Raw genomic sequence first — 22457 nt, 5'->3', positions numbered from 1 at the left:
GCAGCAACTAGAACTGTACACAGTATTCTAAATGCAGCTGAACCAAAGCTTTGTACAATTTTAACATGACCTGCCAGCTCTTACACTCAATACCCCCTCTGGTGAAGGCAAGCATACCATATGCCTTCTTGACCATTCTATCCACCTGTACAGCCACTTTCAGGGTACAATGGACCTGAACTCTCAGATCTTTCTGCTCATCAACTTTTACCAAGGCTCTTCTGTTTACAGTATCATCTTTTATTTGTGCCTTGTGTACGTTGATCCAACATAATGATAAATCTAACCGTAGACACAACTGACAATTATTGTCATGTTGGATCAAACTGGAACCATCTGAGATGCCATGTATAGATTCACTGCTGCCAATTGTTATGCTGGTCTTCACTGGTGCTGTGTGGAAAGGATAACCTCCTAAGGAGAAGATGTGGCTCACTCTAACCAACATGGACTCATAAAGATGTACAGCACGGAAACAGATCCTTCAGTCCAACTCATCCATGCCAACCAGATATCCCAACCCATCTAGTCCCATTTGCCAGTATTTGGCCCTTATTCCTCGGAACCCTTCCTATTCATATACCCATCCAGATGCCTTTTACATATTGTAATTGTACCAGCCTCCACCATTTCCTCTGGCAGCTCATTCCATACACGTATCACCCTCTGCGTGAAAACATTGCCCCTTAGGTCCCTTTTGAATTTTTCACCTCTCACCTTAAACCAATTCCCTCTAGTTCTGGACTCCCCCACCCCAGGGAAAAGACCTTGTCTATGTATCCTATCCATGCCCCTCATGATTTTATAAACCTCTATAAGGTCCTTCCTCAGCCTCTGACACTCCAGGGAAAACAGCCCCAGCCTATACCTCTCCTTATAGCTTAGGTCCTCCAACCCTGGCAACATCCTTGTAAATCTTTTCTGAACTCTTTCAAAGTCCCTTTCAGATTCTCAAGACTAGGTGTAAAATTCAGATTTAATTTAACCCACTATGGGTGACAGAGGCAGACGTTCTCTCTGGTGTTAGAACTGTAAAGGGAAGATTTTGGGATTAATGGGATTACATTTTTACCATGTATTTTGAAATCTTTATATTTTTATTGTGTCACATAGGCGGTCCCCAATTTACTGACGAATAGTTGTACTTATGGATAAGATTCCAAATAAATATTAAATTTTAACAAACTACATGCAAATGTTTTCTCGTACTTAAGAATAGCTATTTTATATTGTATCTTATTATGCTCTGACTTGCGTACAAATCAATTTATGAAAGTATTCAGGAACAGCACACATTCAAAACCAGGGATTGTCTTTGATTAAATAGTTTGGCTTATTTTATCATAAAATCATTCTTTTACACCATATATGTCTGTTTTATTGTTGAGCACAAATTTACAGCATTATGTGTTCATATTTCAGTGAAAAATAGCCTTGTTAAAACTGAAAAAAACAAGCAAGATCTGATCTTTTAAACTAGATTTCAATCTGGGATCTGACTTGGCCAATGATAAGGTTAGGTAGGATCAAGACACAATTCTCTATTCTAGTCTTTCTGCGTCTCCCAGTATTTCATGCAACCTGATATTACTCTCTAATATTCTCTGCTAGTTCCTACATCCCTGTTGAGTTAGTTTCAATCTTCCCCAACTGCACTAGGCAAACACCTCAAAAGTAAATCAGTTCCACTTCTGCTCAGGTGTTACCTGTCTGGCTTGTACATCTACCATCTCCCTCAGAACCATTCCCAGTATCCACGGGACCTTAAATCCCTTCCTCCAACACCATCTTTCCAACCATGCATTCACCTGTCCCCTTGCTGTACTCACTTACACATGGCACTGGTTGTAATCTGGAGATTCCGACATTTGAGGTCCTGCTTGTTAGTTTTCTATCTCTCTCCCTAAATTCTGATTGGAGGACCACATTCCTCTTCATGCCGATGTCATTGTTTCTAATGTTGCCCACGACCTCCAGGTATTCATACCCCTCACTCAACTCCCAGCCCTGTCATACCTTAAGCTTTTACCTTAGTTAAACTTTTCTTACTTTAAATTTAATTTTGCACTGTTTATTACAAACTAGAGAGATTAGTAGAACATAGGAGTTAACACAAATCAGCTGTTTCACCTGTGCTGAGACATTCTTATTTTAATTGCAGATGGCGTTTAATTTAGATAAATGTGAGATGCTGAATTTTGGAAAAGCAAATCAGGGCAGGACTTTTACACTTAATGGTAAGTTCCTGGGGAACGTTGCTGAATAAAGAGACCTTGAAGTGCAGGTTCATAGCTCCTTGAAAGTAGAGTCGCAGGTAGAGAGGATAGTGAAGAAGGTGTTTGGTATGCTTTCCTTTATTGGTCAGAAGATCAAATATAGGAGTTGGGAAGTCCTGTTGTGGCTGTATAGGACATTGGTTAGGCCACTTTTGGAATATTGTGTGCAATTCTGGTCTCCCTCCTATTGGGAGGATGTTGTGAAACTTGAAAGGGTTCAGAAAAAATTTACAAGGATGTTGCCAGGTTTGGAGAGTTTGAGCTACAGGGGGAGGCTGAACAGGCTGGGGCTGTTTTCCTGGAGGACCAGGGACTGAAGGTGGCCTTATAGAGGTTTAAAAAAATCATGAGGGGCAATGGTAGCGTAAATAGACAAGGTCTTTTCCCTGGGGTAGGGGATTCCAGAACGAGAGGGCATAGGCTTAGGGTGAGAGGGGAAAGGTACAAAAGGGACCTTAGGGGCAATTTTTTCATGTAGAGAGTGGTGCATGTATGGAATGAGCTGCCAGAGGAAGTGATGGAGGCTACTACAATTGCAACGTTTAAAAGGTATCTGGATGGGCATATGAATAGGAAGGGTTTGGAGGGATATGGGCTGGGTGCTGGCAAATGGGACTAGATTAGGTTAGGATATCTGGTCGGCATGGACGGGTTGGACCGAAGGGTCTGTTTCCGTGTTGTACATCTCTAGAACTCTATGACTCTATAATTGTGCCAGATTACAGGTTTGCATTTTTTCAAAATTAAAAGATCGAAGCACAGTCCTTAACAACAGTCTCTTAACAACCAATCAGCTTATGACTTTGCTGTGATGTTATTGTTGCTATGTTTCTCTGCTGATGAATGATTCAATAGACTCCGCCCATCTACCTCTGTTCCAGAAGGTAAGTGCACGACTATTTACAATCTATGCCAATGACCTAAAAGGGGGCATTAAGTGTAGCATTCATGTGACACAGATGCCAGTTAATGACCATCTCCAGTATGAGACAACTTAACTAATGCCCTTTGACATTCAATGGAGTTACCATCACTGAATCCCACGACATTGTGGAGGGTTACCATTGACTCGAAACTCAACTGGACTCCCCACATAAACACACTGGGTACTAGCGTGGTTAGAAACTAGGAATACTGCAGACAGTAACTCAGCTTCTGTCTTCCCAAAGCCTGCCCACCATCTACAAGGCACAAGTCATGAGTCTGATTGGATACTCCTTACATCTCTGGATGGGTGCAGCTCCAACAACACTCCAGAAGCTTGACACTATCCAGGACAAAACAGCCCACTTGATTGGCACCATATCCACAAGCAACCAATCTGCCCACCACCAACACTCAGTAGCAGCATTGTGTATTATCTGCAAGATGCCCTGCAGAAATTCACCAAAGATACCACTCCTCTGCCCAAGACCAGAAGAAATTACAGAGAGTTGTGAATGCAGCCCAGTCCATCACGAAAACCAACCTTCCTTCCATTGACTCCAACTACACTTCTCGCTCCTTTGGGAAAGCAGCCAACATAATCAAAGAGCTCTCCCACCTCAGTTATACACTCTTCCACCCTCATCCACCTGGCAGAAGATACAAAAGTTTGAAAATGTGTACCAACAGATTTAAGAATAGCTTCTTTCCTGCTGTTATCAGACTCATGAATGGACATCTTACCTGCTTTGATCATGCTTTGCACCTTCTCTGTAGCTGTAACACTATATTCTGCATTCTGTTCCATGACACTGAAGTATATATGTAATATAAGATTTGTCTGGTTAGCACACGATATCACTTTTCACTGCATCTCGGTACATGTGACATAATAAATCAAATAAATCAAAGATCCTTAGACATCACCTTCCAAACCCATGACCCCATCAATGCAGAAGGACAAGGTCAACAGATATATGGAGACACCACCATCTCCACATTCCCCTCCAAGCCACTCACCACCTGATTTGGAAATATATTGCTGTCACTTCACTGTCACTGAGTCAATATCCTGAAATTCCCTACAGGCATTGTGGGTCAACCTACAGCACATGGACTGCAGTAATTCAAGAAGGCAACTCACTGCCATCTTCTCAAGGGAAACTCAGGACAGGCCATACATGCTGTCCTGCCAGTGACTCCCACATCTCACAAATGAATAAAAGAAAGTTTGCTGATAATATAAATCTAGGTGGGACAGAAAGGTGTAAAGAGGATGCAGAGAGGCTGCAGGATATTTTGATAGGCTAGTGATTCAGTTTGATGCAGGGAAATGTGAAATTATCCACTTTAATATTAAGAATTTTTTTTAAAAACTCCTTCTTAAGTAACAAATCAATTAATGCTGTTTATCAATGGGGATGTGGTGTCCTTGTACTGTTATGGGTTCCTGGGTGAGGTTTTCTAATTTGTTATCATTCCAGAATGGATACCCCAAACTCTGATGCTCCCAGGAGGGAGGATGAAGTGGCTCTCTTTCATTATTCAACCTTAAGCCCCACATTCAGTCGGTTACAACTCTATCAGTTAAAAATGATCTTCTTCATTATGAATATCCTTATTCCAAGACCAAATTGATTTATGTCACTTGATGCCCTTAAACTAATTCAAGCAGAGTAAAACTGCCAGATTCATTGAGTCTGTTCCTGATGGCAAGCAGCAGAAAACCTAGTCCTTTACCCAGCTATGGGGATACCCACAACAGTATGCCCAGATCATTACTTTTAGCGTGCGGTGGGCCCTTCGCAGATCCCTGTGACTGTGATTGATACATTGAGATCTTCAGCTGAGTCATGCCCAGGTTAGCCATGGTTTAACAGAATATTGTGGTCTTGAAATCTGAGCCCTGCTCCAAATGGATCTCAATGGGCAGACCATACCAGATGAAAAATCGGGTTAATTGCCTTATCACTGTTTTTGCAAATATGCCTTTTGGGGAAACAATTTCATATCATGCTACACGTAACTCCACCACACTGTTCTGTGCTTGTAAAATCTTCCTCACTGTTCTGTTTTGCCACCATCACCTCGATAACTTGCTATGATCTCTCTACCTTAATAAGTTTTGGATTACTTGTTACTTTGGTTAGAAATTTGTCATGCAACTCTTATATTTAGTATGTTATTCCAGCCATTTGGTTTGTCTCCAGCGCCATCTTATTTTTGATCTTTTGTAATTATCTCTCTGCCTCAATTAATTGGATGATAGGTCATCCCTTCATTTGTTATTCAGTCTGTTGACACTCCACTCATTGTTTGTATTCTCTTTTGATGCTCTTAATTACCTGGAATTATCTTGCAATGATCTCTCTGTCTATAAATTCTGTGCCTAAAAAAATACTGCGGTTAGGTGGTAGTGTGGGGGTAATAATAATAAAAAAGAAAGAAAGAAAAACTTCTGTGCATGTGTGCTTCCCTCCATTTCACCTGACAAAGGAGCAGCACTCCAATAACTTGTGATTCCAAGTGAACTTGTTGGGCTATAACATGGTGTCGTGTGACTTCTGACTTTGTTCACCACAGTACAAAGCTGGCACCTCCACATCATAGAAAACAAATAGTCTGTAGTGATAAGTACTTACTGGTGGCACGATTTTATTTTAGACAATGGATCCATACAGTTCACTAACACCTTGCTGAATGGTTCCCCAAAGGCAGCACAGGCAGTATAGGTTGCAAATGTTATTGTAGTTTGGGTTTCTGAGGTATGGCGGGTCTTACTACATTCTTATAGATCTGTGGTAAGTTGAAATGTCAGCTGATGCAAGCTTGAGTTTTGCATACACCAGTTTGTCCAGCTATTGGGTTTAAATGCACTAGCCACAATATTTCCCTACTGTAACACAGCAGCATTGCTATCTGGCAGAGCACTTCCAGTTCCTCATCTGCAGATTTGTGACGAAGTGTGCATTTCCTCATCAGCACTTTTAATACAGTAGCATTAGGGAACTGCTTCTGCCTTACCTTCAGTATGTGTAGCCTGAGCTAGTGTTTTCAATGGTCAGTCAGCTTGTCGGGTTGCTACCAAGTAGGGTCTATTTTTAATTACTCAGAGACTTTTAGAAAAGGCTTCAGATGAATAGACCAGAAAAATTTCAACTGGCAGTACCACCACCACTGGCTTAGATTGTCTGACCATAGATCTTGAGAGCACTTTGTCAGGGAGAATGCCAGGCCTTTTCTCCTGCTGTTTTCCGGTCTGCCTGATCTTAGGGGGCTTCTCAGAGACCACAGGGGATGTTATACTCTTGATCATTTCAAGTCATGGCTAAGGAGCAGTTTGACCGTGTCCATAGGCAAAGTGGAGACGATTCCCATGGTCACTGGTCCCGACCTAAGGTCACACTCCAGATGCCCGTGGGAGATGGGGCACATACCCTCCATTTCTGGCAGGCGAGCACTCATTGAGCTCCAGACAGAAGAGAATGCTTTTTTCCAGCAGTAGAGTTTAACTACTGTTAACCCCAGTATTAGTACAGGCTTATTCGGGGTCATCCTGGGAAATTGTGGCCACTTTACCTTTGGATATAAAATCCTTATAGCTCCCAGGGATTCTTTTAACCTCATTGGCACTTTTGTAAGTGTATTTACAGGGATTCACAGCTGCAGTCAGAGCAGAAGATTCCTGCCTCTCAGCTCAAGATTAATGCAAACTCCTTTTCCTGCTATTTTTCCTGAAATTCTTCTGTTTGCCTTTTCCTCTCCTTCCCATTTTTCTCTCTTCCCTGTCCCCCGCCCCTTCTCTTTTCATTGAAATTCTAATTCCCGCTGCTCCAGTGAAAATCTCTTTACCACAGCTCGACCCATTTCATCACTCTCAATTTCCCCTTAAATCACTGACCAGCACTTTGAAATTTTGGGAATTTCCTAAATTGCCTCTCTAAACCTTTCAGCTGTTTGAGAGACTAAACTTTTAACTCCTCAAAAGCAACTTACCCTAAATCCCCTAGAAATGTGGACATTTCTGGAGCGTAGCAGTAAACTCAAGACATCCTTGGCAGCTTTTGTTTGTACAATTTGATTTATAAGAGGCAACTTGTCCACTGGTTCTTGCATTTCATTGTGAGCTCAAATCTTCAGTGAGCCTTCACTTCTTAACTACCAGTCCTCAGTGAGCTTCTCAAATTTGTTATTGTTCCAGACAGAATAACTCAAATTGTTGTGCTTCAGGGTACGGAGGGTTGGATTGAGTTCTCGTCTTCATTCGCCTGACCCCCTTCCTCCTCAGTTAGCTGCAACAAGGATGAAATGAAATGTAATGATTCTAATGAAAGAGGATCCCTTTCCTTTGTGCACCTTTTTCCCAGACGAAATCAACTTATGTTTTGATAGGAGTCAATTTAGTCAGGCGTTTTTGAGTTAAAGGGGTAGTGAATTTATTAGTTATTAGATATAGAAATAGTAACAGTACAACTCATATTAGAATGGAGTCCTATAAAAGTTAAAACATTCAGCGATCAGTAGCTCGGTTATTAATGAAGATGCATGGTGGGACATTGCAGCTGTTACATTGGGTGATACTTGTAATATTGACACTGGCAGTTGAGCAGTCCACTTCAATATTCATTGCTCTGCAGGTTACCTTAAACTATTTTGTTCTGTTTCCTTTCTGATGGCAGCACTCTGACTTTAAACACTCTGACAGCAAGAGAGTGTCTTTTCTTTTATTTGCACACAGGGTGCATAAGGGTTACCCTCAAGCTGTGACCTTCTCAATACACTAGACCACACCAGTGCAACAGCTCAAGCACACAAACAGACTCAGGACTGCAGTTTGTTTATAAACCCCTTTTTGTATATTCTTGGAAGAGTCAAACACAAGAGTATCACTCCCACAGAATGGAAAATGGCCCACTGGAGAAGTTTTCCTGCTTGTAATTAGACTGTGTTGCATCTTTTGCCTTTCAAAGTCTCCATTATTGAAGCTTCTCTGATACCCTGCATGGCTCCAGCAGTGCACACACTGAATCTTTTAGCTGTTCTTAGAAGTTACATTGTCAGAATGCTCAGCTTGCAGTCTTGGTTTAAAAAAATGTCTTGTCAAAGAGTTCAATATGTCCATAAATAACTTAGGGTTCTCACAATGGCACAAATTATAGAAAATTGAAATGTACGTACAGAAAGCAACGAGGAAAAGACACATTTTAAATTTTATTACAAGGGAAATAAAATAAGGAAGTTTGGCTGCAATTATAATTTGAGTGATCAAACCTGAAATACTGTATATGAAGTTACGATCTGCTTTTGGAAGATTATACTTGTTTTAGAGAACCAATGATGATTTACTAGATTGACTTCTGGGAAGAGTAGGCCGTCTGAGCAGCTATTTAGTTGACTAGATCTACATTTTCTAGAGTTTAGAAAGAGGTAATCTCCTTCAGGTATAAAAATTCTTGGATATCACTTTCCACTGACTGCAGAGCCTAGAATTGAGTGACATTGTCTCAGAATGAAGTTAGCTGTTAAGGACTGAGATCAAGTGAAATTTCTTCAGTGATTGTCATGAATCTTTGGAACGGTCTATCCTGAGTACATCCAAGTCAAAGATTCATAAAATTTTTAGATACCGAAAGGAATGAAGGAATATGGGGAAAGGGTCAAAGTGAGGCTGGATCCCTTTCCTTTGGATACCTCTCTCCCAAACTAAATCAACTTATGTTTTGAAAGAAGCCAATTTAACCAGGCTTTTCTTTTTTTGAGTTAAAGGGATAATGAATTTATTGTTATTAAACATATAATAGGAATAATATAACTTATATATTAGAATTAATCTATCAAAAAACCATAAGTTAAAACATACAGTATTGTACATATTCGAACATTTTAGGTGAAGGTAAGTCATAATTTTATTAAACAGCAGAGCAGGCTTGAATGGCTATATGACCCACTCCTCTTTCCTATGTTCTTATAAACTCCAGAAATGGCCACTACAACAGGCAATAGACGTCGGAGGACCATAAGCCAGAATTGCAGCCAGTACTCCAGTGAATATCTTATTATTTATACAATGTATAATCATACTCAGAGATACTTAATGGATAACATGAAAAAGCTCCAAAAAACTGAAGAACGCTTATGGTGGTGATAGCTAAAAAACCTCAAATGAATACGTTGATAAACAATTTCACTAAGTGATGAAGTGACATACAACATAATAGGCTTGATGGCTAACACAGCATTCCTTGATCCCTCCCTTCCTTGATTCCTGGTCTAGCTGTCTCTATATCTCCCTGCTTTACTCCCTCTACCCCAGCCCAGATCCCTCCCAATTTACTCCCTCTGAGTCCAGATTACTGTGCCCGTCTACATCCTTTGTTGCCTGCTTTAAATATCACAAACCCTCTGCTCTTGTCAGGATCCCTCTCCCCCAGTTTAGATCTTTGTATTACTCTCTCGATCTCCCTGTCTTAATCCCTGAACTTTGGTCCTGATCCCTCACCACCTCGATCCCTCCATCTTAACCTAGATCCTTGTCACTTGTGACTGAATCGTTCAGTGGATCTAATTCTCCTCTCCTGACTGAACCAACGCATCAAGCCTCGTTTCTTTAGGTGTCCAGGCCCCGGTGTTGGGAGATTGCTTGTGAGGTGGTGAAGCTAGTTTCATGCTGTGGTTGGCCAGTTTCTGAACATAACTTATGCAGTAGCGGTAACAGGGGCCCCTCACGGCAAGATGAGTTTTTTCCTCAGAGTGTGGCGAAGGACCAGTGGTACAGGTTCCTCAAAAGCCAGTAGACGGTTCCTCAGCATTGTCTGTCTGTTCACCTCCGTTAGCATTGATATCAAATCACTCCTAGATACCAGAGAGAGAGAGGGAGAGAGGGAGGGAGGAAACATTTAAGGTATGAACTGACACTCATTCCACAAACACCTGACTCACACATTGTTATAATAGAATAAATATCTTCAGCACTCTCTCAAATACCTTCACATTTTTCCTGAAGTGTGGTGCCTAGATGTGAACTCAATCCTCCAGCCCAGACCTGATCAGGCACAACTTCCTATCTTTTTTACCTTACTTCCTTGTTAGTAAAGCAAAAGATTATGATGCTCATTTTAACTGTGGACTACTGAATGGCAGAAGAGGCTGGGAGGAACAAAAAGGCCTGCTGCTGTCCCTTTGTTGACTTTGCTCTTCAATTCCTTACATAGAACAATACAGCACAGGAACAGGCCATTCAGCCGACCATGTCTGCGTTAACTGTGAAGGCATTCTCAACTAATCCCCTCTGCCTGCACATGGTCCATGTCCCTGTATGCCCTGCCTGTTCATGTGTCTGTTTAGATGTCACTTGAATGCCGCTATCTTATCTGTTTCTACCATCACCCCTGCCAGCGGGCTCCAAACACTACTACCCTCTATGTAAAACATTTAGCACACACATCTCCCTTAAACTTTCCCCCTCTCACTTTAAACCTACCCCCACCCAAGTATTTAACATGACCACCCTGGGAAAAAAGACACCGACTATTATTCATCCTATCCATTCCTCTCGTTGTTTTACATACTTCTACCAGGCCACTCTTCAACCTCCGATGCTCTCGTAAAAATAATCCAAGTTTGTCCAACCTCTCCTTGTGCCTAATATGTTCCAATCCAGGCAGTATCCTATAAACCTCTTCTGCACCCTCTCCAAAGCCTCCACATCCTTCTTGCGATGTGGCAACCAGACACACACGGTACTCCAAGTGTTGCCTAACTAAAGTATTATACAGCTGCAACATGACTTGCTAATGTTTATACTCAATGCCCTAATCAATGAAGGCAAACGTGCCATATGCCTTCTTTACCACCTTATCTGCTTGTCTTGCCACTTTCAGGGGGCTATGGACTAGCACCCCAAGATCCTCTCTAGATCATGCTATTTACTATAAAACGTCCTCTTGTATTTCACTTCCCAAAATGCATCACCTCACACTTGTCCAGATTAAACTCCACATGCCATTGCTCCTTCCAAATTTCCAACTGATCCATATCCTGCTGCATCCTTTGACAACCTTCCTCAATATGCACAAATCCACCAATTTTCATTACATCTGCAAACTTACTGATCAGACCGCACACATTTTCATTCAAATCATTTTATATATATCTCAAATAACAGAGGACCCAGAACTGATCCTTGCAGAACACACTGATCACAGACCTCCAGCCAGAAAATCCCCTCCACAACCACCCTTTGTCTTTAATCATCCAAGCCAATTTTGGATCCAACTTACCAACTCACTGTGGATCCCATGTCATTTAATCGTATGGACCAGCCTACCATGAGGGACTTTGTTAAATGCTTTATTAAATTCCATGTAGACAATATCCACTGCACTACCCTCACCAATCACCTTTGTCACTTGCTCAAAAAAACTCAAAATCAAATTTTTGAGACAAGACCTGCCCTGCATAAAGCCATGCTGACTACCTCTAATACGTCCATTCTTCTCCAAACGCAAGTAAATCTTGTGCCTCAGCATGTTCTCCAATTATTTCCCTCCCACTGATACATGGCTCACCAGCCTATAATTTCCTGGATTATCCCTGTCGCCTATCTTAATCAGAGGAATAACACTGGCTATTCTTCAGTCTTCTGGCACCTCACCTATGGCTAAAGAGAATCCAAAGATCTCTGTCAAGGCCCCAGTAATCTCCTCCCTTATCTCCCTCAGTATCCTGGGATAGATCCCATCAGGCCCTAGGGACTCATCTACCTTAATGGTTTTCAAGACACCAACACCGCCACTTCCTTAATACTAACATGCCCTAGAATATTAACATACCCCTTCCTAATCTTACCATCATTCATCACACTTTTCTACATTGCACTGCAGCTGCCTCCTGTCTGCCCTTGTTGCTAACCTGTTCACCCACAACTGCCGTCTTGATTGGTTAAACACACAGTGATAGAAATTGACTAGGGCAAATCTTTGCACCTGGAATGAAGGTAGAGGAGGAGACATGCACCTAATCACCAGGAGCCCACAGTTCAACAGGTGACATGCCAGCATGATGTATAATCTCAACTGGCAACTCACTTCATGATTCAAGGCATGAGCAGCAGGGATGTGCTAGGTGCTAGGCTAATCCATTTAATCACACCGCACATCTCTTAAAGAAGAGGTAAATTTTGGCTGCAAGGAAATTGGTTGAGGTTCTGGAATAAAGGCAATCAAAGGTGAGAATGAACATAGAACATAGAAAAATACAGCGCAGTACAGGCCCTTTGGCCCTCGATGTTGCGCCGATCCTAGCCCACCTAACCTACTAACCCACTATCCTCCATATGCCTATCCAATGCCTGTTTAAATGCCCATAAAGAGGGAGAGTCCACCACTGCTACTGGCAGGGCATTCCATGAACTCACGACTCACTGAGTAAAGAATCTACCCCTAACATCTGTCCTCTACCTACCGCCCCTTAATTTAAAGCTATGCCCCCTCAAATGGTTGCTGCTTTGAAGATACCAGGTGGGAAATCATTAGCAGAGGCATCCTTTTTGCACCAGGTAATAGAGAGGTATGCTCCTACATTGCTCAACCATACTGGCATTGGCACAGCTGGCATATGGTAGTTGCAACAGGACACTTGCCACCAGGACATAATGGTAATGTATAATCCAATTTCGAGGAAGTCATTCCGTACTCGAAACATTAACTCGATTCTCTCTCTACAAATGTTACCAGACCTGTTGAGTTTCTCTTTGTTTCAGGTCTCCAGAAAGTATTTTGCCTTTATTCAAATCAACACGAACTCTGTATTTCCCAGCCCAGATGCTGCCTGATTTGCTGAGATGCCAGCATTTTCTGGTAAAGTCTAAAGTATAGACACTATGTAGTTAACCCCGACCTATTTCTACTGAACCTGAAGGGTGGTTGACTACATTCAATCATATAGTAGAAAAAAAATCGCCAAGGTAGGTGAGAGGTGGGCCTGAGAACAGGGGACGGAGCGGTCAGAATTCTCCAGGTTCACCTGTGGAGGGGGGTCTGGGTTTACCTGTGGAGGGGGGTCTGGGTTTACCTGTGGAGGGGGGTCTGGGTTTACCTGTGGGAGGGGGGGTCTGGGTTTACCTGTGGAGGGGGGGTCTGGGTTTACCTGTGGGAGGGGGGGGGGGTCTGGGTTTACCTGTGGGAGGGGGGGGGGTCTGGGTTTACCTGTGGGAGGGGGGGTCTGGGTTTACCTGTGGGAGGGGGGGGTCTGGGTTTACCTGTGGAGGGGGGTCTGGGTTTACCTGTGGGAGGGGGGGTCTGGGTTTACCTGTGGGAGGGGGGGGTCTGGGTTTACCTGTGGGGGGGGGTCTGGGTTTACCTGTGGAGGGGGCTCTGGGTTTACCTGTGGGAGGGGGGGTCTGGGTTTACCTGTGGAGGGGGGGTCTGGGTTTACCTGTGGGGGGGGGGGGGGGGTCTGGGTTTACCTGTGGGGGGGGCTCTGGGTTTACCTGTGGGAGGGGGGGGTCTGGGTTTACCTGTGGGGGGGGGGTCTGGGTTTACCTGTGGAGGGGGCTCTGGGTTTACCTGTGGGAGGGGGGGTCTGGGTTTACCTGTGGGGGGGGGGTCTGGGTTTACCTGTGGAGGGGGCTCTGGGTTTACCTGTGGAGGGGGCTCTGGGTTTACCTGTGGAGGGGGTTCAGAGTTTACCTGTGGAGGGAGCTCTGGGTTTACCTGTGGAGGGGGTTCAGAGTTTACCTGTGGAGGGAACTCTGGGTTTACCTGTGGAGGCGGTTCAGAGTTTACCTGTGGAGGAGGCTCTGGGTTTACCTGTGGAGGAGGCTCTGGGTTTACCTGTGGAGGGAGCTCTGGGTTTACCTGTGGAGGGGGGTCTGGGTTTACCTGTGGAGTGGAGTCTGGGTTTACCTGTGGGAGGGGGGGGTCTGGGTTTACCTGTGGAGTGGGGTCTGGGTTTACCTGTGGAGGGGGGTCTGGGTTTACCTGTGGAGTGGAGTCTGGGTTTACCTGTGGGAGGGGGGGGTCTGGGTTTACCTGTGGAGTGGGGTCTGGGTTTACCTGTGGAGTGGGGTCTGGGTTTACCTGTGGAGTGGGGTCTGGGTTTACCTGTGGAGTGGGGTCTGGGTTTACCTGTGGAGGGGGGTCTGGGTTTACCTGTGGAGTGGGGTCTGGGTTTACCTGTGGAGTGGGGTCTGGGTTTACCTGTGGGAGGGGGGGGTCTGGGTTTACCTGTGGAGGGGGCTCTGGGTTTACCTGTGGAGGGGGCTCTGGGTTTACCTGTGGAGGGGGTTCAGAGTTTACCTGTGGAGGGGGCTCTGGGTTTACCTGTGGAGGGAGCTCTGGGTTCACCAGTGGAGGGAGCTCTGGGTTCACCAGTGGAGGGAGCTCTGGGTTCACCTGTGGAAGGGGCTCTGGGTTCACCTGTGGAAGGGGCTGCAGGTTTACCTGTGGTGGGGGGTCTGAGTTTACCTGTGGAGGGGGGGCGGCTCTGGGTTTACCTATGGAGGGGGGTTCTGGTTTTACCTGTGGTGGGGGGTCTGAGTTTACCTGTGGTGGGGGCTGCAGGTTTACCTGTGGATGGGGTTCTGGGTTTACCCGATGTTTTCCAGTACTCACTTGTGATGTTCCCGTAGACACTCTGACAATGTGCGCATAAAGGATGATGGTTGCTGTCCCGCCTGGAAGATCAGGTGTTCAGACACCCTGCAGCAACACCACAGGAAGTCTGCTTCCTGTGGGATTACTTCCTCCCAGGCACGACCATCAGCTTGAACCACCTCTCCGTTACCCTGAGCAGTGTCTGTCTCTAAACCCTCATCAGGGTCAGGTGTGGCCGCGAGGAAATCCTGAACGAAGAAAAGCCTGGGTTTCCCCACCAGGGCCCGACATCTCAGTCCTTTGAAGTACTGCTGGATTTCTTCAAACAAGAGACCAGGGCTTTGCCCATTGATTGCCAGGATGCTGTTGGTCATCCCCCGGCTCACGATGCAACACACGAAACAGTCGACTGTGGCCAGGTCCTCGCATTGGGAGGTTTCCCTCAGGATCTGCTTCAGACGGTCCAGCTCGACATATAAGTGGGTGACCACCCGGAACTGGAGAATCTCAAATGTTTCCTTTAGTAAAGCTGGAAAAAGCATCCGAAAACAAAACGGTTTGAATCTTGTTCACCTTCAATACCACCTTTCCTACATTATTGAACCATCACTTTTCAACACCCACCTTCATTTCCGAAGAAATGTTACATTGAATCTGAAATGTTAACTTTGTTTCACTCTCCACAGACATTGTCAGGTACACTGTGCTTCCACAGCACTTTCAATTATTTTTTAATGAGGACAATACACTATGAATGAGGTGAGTTTAATTTGATACAAAGGAGGGAATAGGGATAAAACAGGGTAAGCAGGTAATTTACAGAGAAAGGGGTAATTAACAGAGATAGGGTCAATTCAATACGACTGAAGCAATTACTAATAGTGGAGATCTTCAATCATTAAAGCAACTATTCCCTCAGAACCATAGAAAAGAAGTGAATTTGTCTCATGTCTATGAGATGGTTTCAAATTCGATTCCCTGGGCTTTAGCCCAGCATCTATCACGGTAAATCTGATTCTCAAACTGCTGTTCATTAGGGTGGCACGGTGGCTCAGTGGTTAGCACTGCTGCTTCACAGCACCAGGGACATGGGTTCGATTCCAGCCATGAGCGACTGTCTGTGTGGAGTTTGCACATTCTCCCCGTGTCAGCGTGGGTTTCCTCCGGGTGCTCCGGGTTTCCTCCCACAATCTAAGGACACGCAGGACAGGTGAACTGGCCATGCTAAATTGCCCATACTGTTAAGTGCTTTAGTCAGAGGGAAATGGGTCTGGGTGGGTTACTCTTCAGAGGGTCGGTGTGGACCGGTTGGGTCAAATGACCTGCTTCCACACTGTAGGGAATCTAATCTAATTTAAAACACTTAACATTCTTGCAATCTGAAGCATTTGAGATTTGCCAATTATGTTGAAGAATTTGAGAAAGCACTGATTGTTGATGAGATTACCCAGTCAGTCACCTGTCACTGAGTGTTTCCTACAGACTTACTGGGTTCCCCATAACCCAGGTTAACAGCATCTTACCTGCATCAGTTCCAATGCAATCAATGATTAAACAGAGGCCGAGGGGTGTACTCTGTACCCTGTACACCTCCAACCCATTCTGTAACACAGAACACAATTTCACAAGGAATGCTTTTGCATTTATATTGCACCTTTCACAATATCAGGAAGTGATTCACATCTAAGTGCCTTGGAAGTGCCATGTCTGTTGTGAGGATTCTGAGCTCTCACAAATTGCAGTGAGATAAATAACTAGATAATCTGTTTTACTGATATTGCTTGAAGGATAAATGTCGATCAGGACAGTGGACAGGATAGGGGAGGTGGTGGTATAGTAGTTTTGTCATTATATTATTAATCCAGAGTTCCAGCCTAATGTTTTAAGCACACAAATTCAAATCCCATTGGGCACATGTTGAAGTTGAATTGAATGGGGCAGGAAATAAATCAGGAGATAGAAAAGGCAAGTAAGAAATACACCATTGCAATAATCGAGGGGGACTTCAATATGCATATGGACTGGGAAAATCATGTTCGCAGCAGATCCCAAGAAAAGGAATTTGTGGAATGTCTACCAGATGGCTTTTTGCAGCAGCTTGTGGTGGGCCAACTGGAGGAACAGGCAATATTGGATTTGGTCATGTGTAGTGAGGCAGACTTAATTAAAGAGTTTAAGGTGAAGGAATCCTTTGGGGGCAGTGACCACAATATGACAGAATTTAGAATTCACCCTTCTGTCTGAGAGGGAGAAGTTGGAATCTGATATAATGGTCTTACAATTGAGGCAAGTAGAAAGACCATGAGGGAGGAAATAGCCAGGGGTTGGGAGGGAAGATGGTCGAGCAGCAATGGCAGGAGGTTCTGGGGGCAGAGCAGAAATTCAATCCAAGGCAGAAGAAAGATACAAAGGGGAGGGTGAGGCAACCATGGCTGACAAGGGAAGTCAGGAACAGCGTAAAAGCAAAAGAAAAAGCTGACAATGTGGTGAAGATTAGGGGAAAGCCAGAGGATTGGGAAGTCTTTAAAAACCAGCGGGGGACAATTAAAAAAGCAATAAGAGAGGGGAGAAGATGAAATAAGCTAGCTAGTAATGTAAAAGGAGATTGCAACAGTTCTTTTAGATATATGAGAGAGAGGCAAGAGTGGTCATTGAACCAATGGAAAATGAGGCTGGGGAGGTAGTAATGGGTGTGGCTATGCTGTCACTTTAGAAAGGTTATTTTGTCCTGGGTTTCTTTTGAAAAGAGGTTGTAAAGGCAGAGGTGCTGAAGTAGCCAGGGCGCCAGCCTGAATCAACAATGTTTGTTTTAAAACAGTTTAACAATGGAAGGGCAGCAGCCAGTTCTCTCAATTCAGGTTTTTGGAGGTTTTTTTTAAAGCTGCAGTGGTCAAAAGACACTGGGGTCCAGAAGCGTTGCAAGCTTCAGTAAATGATTCCTAACTGAACTTCTCTGAAATCTCTCTTTGGACTTTGCACCTTCCTGCCTGTAGGAATCAGTGTTTGAATTTACCTTTTTGCCAAGGAGTGTATTTGTGGGATGTTGTTATATTGGAACATTTAATTTGTAAAGTTACTGTATCGAGTATTTGGTTTCGTTTTTCAATAGTTAAGCTATTTTAAATTCCACTTTCTTTTGTTAGTGTTTTAACTGTAATGTTTAAATAAATTGTGTTTTGCTTAAAGCCAAGTAGTTGCATCACACCTGGAACACTAGGTTCACATTTACCTTTAAAACAAGAAAACGTTAGGGTTGAAGTTACCACCTTGAAATATTTTGAGGAGGTCTGGCCTTGTCCATAACATTGGAAACAAGGAAATGGAGGAGGAACTGAATAGGTACTTTGCATCAGTTTCCACAATGGAAGGCACCAGCAGCACACCAGAACTTCAAAAGGGTCGGGGATAGAGGTGAGTGTTGTGATTATCACTAAGGAGAAGAGGCGAGGGAAGCTGCAAGGTCTGAAGGTAGATAAATCACCCAAACTAGGTGGACTACAGCCCAGGGTTCTGAAGGGGATAGCTGATGAGATTGTGGAGACATTGACAGTGATCTGTCAGGAAGGGTCACAGAGGACCGGGAAACTGGCTAATGTAACACACCTATTTAAGAAGGGAAGGAGGCAAAACACAGGAAATTATAGGCTGGTTAGTCTGACTTCAGTTGTTGCTAAGATTTGAGTCCATTGTTAAGGATGAGATTGTAGACTACTTGGAGTTATGTGGGAAGATAGGGCTGAGACCCACATGGCTGGACCTCCCACAGGGGGTGGTCATTCCTAACAAATCTGTTGGAATTCTTTGAGGAGGGAATGAGCAAGTTAGACAAAGTACAGCCAGTGGGCATGATCTATTTGGATTTCCAGAAGGCCTTTCACAAAGTGCCGCACACGAGGCTGTTTAATAAGTTGAGAGCCCATGTTGTTAGGGGCAAGGACCTGGCAAGGATAGAGGATTGGCTGCCTGGCAGAAGGCAGACAGAAGGTATAAAGGGTCTTTTTTAGGAGGACAGCCAGTGACTAGTGGAGATATGCAGGGGTCATGTAGAAGAAGAGGCGTGGACTATTTCTAAACAGAGAAACACTTTGGAAATCTGAAGCACAAAAGGAACTCAGGAGTCCTAGTTCTGGATTCTCTTAAGGTTCAGCTGGCAGTTAGGAAGGCAAAAGCAATGACAGCATTCATTTCAAGATCGCTAGAATATTGAGAGCATTTTTGGGCCCCACATCTAAGGATGGTTTTGCTGGTATTGGAGAGGTTCCAGTACAGGTTTCCAAGAATGATCTCGGGGTTGAAATACTTGTCACATGAGGGGCGGTTGAGAACTCTGGGTCTGTATTTGATGAAGTTTAGAAGGACGAGGAGGATCTGATTGAAACCTTACAGAATACTGGGAGGCCTGGATAGACCAGATGTGAAGATGGTGTTTACATTAGGAAGTGGCACAGCTTCAGAGTGAACTGAGATGAGGAGGAATTTCTTCAGCCAGTGGGTGGTGAATGTGTGGAACTAACTGTCACAGGAAGCTGTGAGACCCAAGTCATTGAATGTACTTAAGACAGAGATAGGTAGGTTCTCAATTAGTAAGGGGATCAAAGGTTACAGGGAGAAGACAGGAGAATGAAGTTAAAAACAGATCAACCATGAGCAAAGCAGATTTGATGGGCCAATTGGCCTAATTCTGCCCTGATATCTTCTGGTCCAAAATTAAAAGCTGACTTAAAGGGGGACCATTTAAAATTAATAATTATCAGAAAAAACAATGTGGCTCACTTATATCCTTTAGGGAGGAAACCTTCCATCCATATTTGGTCTGGTCTACATGTGACTCCAGACCGACAGAAATGTGGCTGACTCTTATCTGCCTTCTGAAATGGTGAGGCAAATGACTCAATTCAAGGCAACTACGGATGGGAAAGAAATACTGGCCTTCCTGCTGACACTGAAATCCCACACATGAATAAAGGAACAAGACCCCCCTCCTCCACCTCCACCTCCCCCCCCGCCCCCCACCACCCCCCCGCCCCCCGCCCCCCACCACCCCCCGCTGTTCTCTAAATTCTGTTGAGAGAGCAGGGGAGTCTTATTAAACATTTAACATCTCATCTGAAAGATGCCACCTCCAATACTGAACCACTCCCTCAGTCTGAATACCAGGAAACATCAGCCTAGAACTTGAATTCAAGGAATGGTGTTCAAGGCCACAAGCCTTCTGCCTCAGAGGTAAGAGTGTAACACTTAAAGGGCAGGGCTCTAAGGATCGTTATAGAATGGAAGAGGCCATTGAGCCCATCATGTCTGTGCTGACTCTCTGAATGAACAATGCTGACAGTGGCAGCCTCACATCTTCTCCACATTCCCCTGCACATTCTTCCTTTTCATATAGTAACTTCATTATTTTTCAATCCTTCAAATGAATGTGCTTCCACTACTCTCCCAGGCTGGCTTTCTAGAACACAACCTCATGCTGCTTGAAATTTTTTTCTCATGTCTTCATTGCTTTGTTTGCTAACTACCTTAAATTTGTTCCCTCCCCCCCACTTCTTTATTCCTTCACAAACGGAAATGGCTATGCTGTCCAGAACCATCATTTTCAATATTTGACCAATCTCCCCTCAACCTTCTCTTCTCCAAGGAAGACAATCTCAACTTTCCCAAACTATCCTCGTCTCTGGAACAGCATTTTGTGGATCTTTTCTGCATTCTCTCCAATGCCTTCACGTCCTTCCCAAAGTGCAGTGCCCAGAATTGGATACCATACTCCAATTAAGGCTGGGCCAGTATCTTATACAATTTTAACAGAATCTCTTTGTTGCCATTCCCCATGCCCCTATTAATAAAGTCTGGGAGATTATATGCTTTCTCAGCCAAAGTTTGTGAGGAGATTTGTAGCTCGGGTGCTCGTTGTTATGGTTCTGTTTGCTGAGCTGGGAATTTGTGTTGCAGACATTTCATCCCCTGTCTAGGTGACATCCTCAGTGCTTGGGAGCCTCCTGTGAAGCGCTTCTGTGATCTTTCCTCCGGCATTTATAGTGGCCTGTCTCTGCCGCTTCCGGTTGTCAGTTCCAGCTGTCCACTGCCGTGGTCGGTATATTGGGTCCAGGTCGATGTGCTTATTGATTGAATAAGTGATGAGTGCCATGCCTCTAGGAATTCCCTGGCTGTTCTCTGTTTGGCTTGTCCTATAATAGTAGTGTTGTCCCAGTCGAATTCATGTTGCTTGTCATCTGCGTGTGTCGCTACTAAGGATAGCAGCCACACACGCAGATGACAAGCAACATGAATTCGACTGGGACAACACTACTATTATAGGACAAGCCAAACAGAGAACAGCCAGGGAATTCCTAGAGGCATGGCACTCATCCACAGATTCTATCAACAAACACATCGACCTGGACCCAATATACTGACCACTGCAGCGGACAGCTGGAACTGACAACCGGAAGCGGCAGAGACAGGCCACTATAAATGCCGGAGGAAAGATCACAGAAGCGCTTCAAAGGAGGCTCCCAAGCACTGAGGATGTCACCTAGACAGGGGACGAAACGCTTTCTCAGCCATTCTCTCAAACTGCTGTCCCACCATTAATAGCTTCTGCACATATACACATGGGTTTCTCTGCTCTACACTCCCTGTAGAGTAGTACACTTTAGTTTACACTGTCTGTCCATGTTCTTTCAACCAGAATGAATTACTTCACACTTCTCTGCATTAAACTCTAACTGCCATCTGTTTGCCCATTCTACCAACTCACTCTGACCCCTGGAGACCTTGACGATAAAGGATTCCTAGCCCAAAACACAATCTTTCATCACAACATTCTGTTTCTTGTTACTCAAGTCAGTTTTGTTTCCATGTTGCTATTGTCCCCTTTGAAACATTGGGTGCACTGAGCCAATTCTGAAAAGTCATAATGGAGAACAGATGACAAAGCTAATTAGCTGGTATTAGCTCAGTTACCTGCAGCACAGCACTAGGTTTAAATCATAAATCACTGGTTGTGATGCAGACCACGAGTCATTATCTCAGATTCACTTGAAGCGTTTTTTCACTCGTGCTACTGTCAAATGTCTATGGAATGAGGTAGTTGTCCAACCAGCGGCACGGTGGCACAGTGGTTAGCACTGCTGCCTCACAGCGCCAGAGACCTGGGTTCAATTCCCGCCTCAGGCGACTGACTGTGTGGAGTTTGCACGTTCTCCCCGTGTCTGCGTGGGTTTCCTCCGGGTGCTCCGGTTTCCTCCCACAATCCAAAGATGTGCAGGTCAGGTGAATTGGCCATGCTAAATTGCCCGTAGTGTTAGGTAAGGGGTAGATGTAGATGTAGGGGTATGGGTGGGTTACGCTTCGGCGGGGCGGTGTGGACTTGTTGGGCCGAAGGGCCTGTTTCCACACTGTAAGTAATCTAAATCTAAACTATCTAAACAGAATGTAGGTGGGGAGGTGTATGGGAAGGGGCTTGGGGAGGCTCTAATTGATGGAGGGTCATGAAGCAAGCTTGCTACCTCAAGAATGTAGCCTCAGAATTTAAGCACCAGGAGGAGTCTCAGCAGGATGTTTGCCCTCTTTATACATCCAGCTACCACTGATTGCACTTGGAATTGTGATCTCTATACTGGACCACCGCATCCTCTGCCAGTGCCCTGTCAATACACATTATCTT

The 22457-nt window shown here is 44.4% G+C and overlaps 1 protein-coding gene across 4 annotated transcripts in view; it reads right to left on the bottom strand.

Annotated features, from left to right (window-relative positions):
• Positions 1-7611: 7611 nt before the first annotated feature.
• LOC140481865 (CASP8 and FADD-like apoptosis regulator) overlaps positions 7612-22457 on the bottom strand; it is a 30710-nt gene continuing 15864 nt past the window's right edge. For all 4 annotated transcript variants that reach the window (XM_072578443.1, XM_072578444.1, XM_072578441.1 and 1 more), the window contains exons 8-10: positions 16318-16396; positions 14813-15323; positions 7612-10052 (exon numbers count right to left, since the gene is read on the bottom strand). In XM_072578443.1, the coding sequence (XP_072434544.1) occupies positions 9923-10052; positions 14813-15323; positions 16318-16396 (720 nt within the window). In that variant the 3' untranslated portion in view covers positions 7612-9922. The remainder of the gene's footprint in view (positions 10053-14812; positions 15324-16317; positions 16397-22457) is intronic.

Source organism: Chiloscyllium punctatum, chromosome 10 (genome assembly GCF_047496795.1).
Source record: "Chiloscyllium punctatum isolate Juve2018m chromosome 10, sChiPun1.3, whole genome shotgun sequence".
Classification (NCBI taxonomy): domain Eukaryota; kingdom Metazoa; phylum Chordata; class Chondrichthyes; order Orectolobiformes; family Hemiscylliidae; genus Chiloscyllium; species Chiloscyllium punctatum.
Note: the sequence above shows the minus strand (reverse complement) of the source record. Positions and strands in the feature narration are given on the sequence as shown.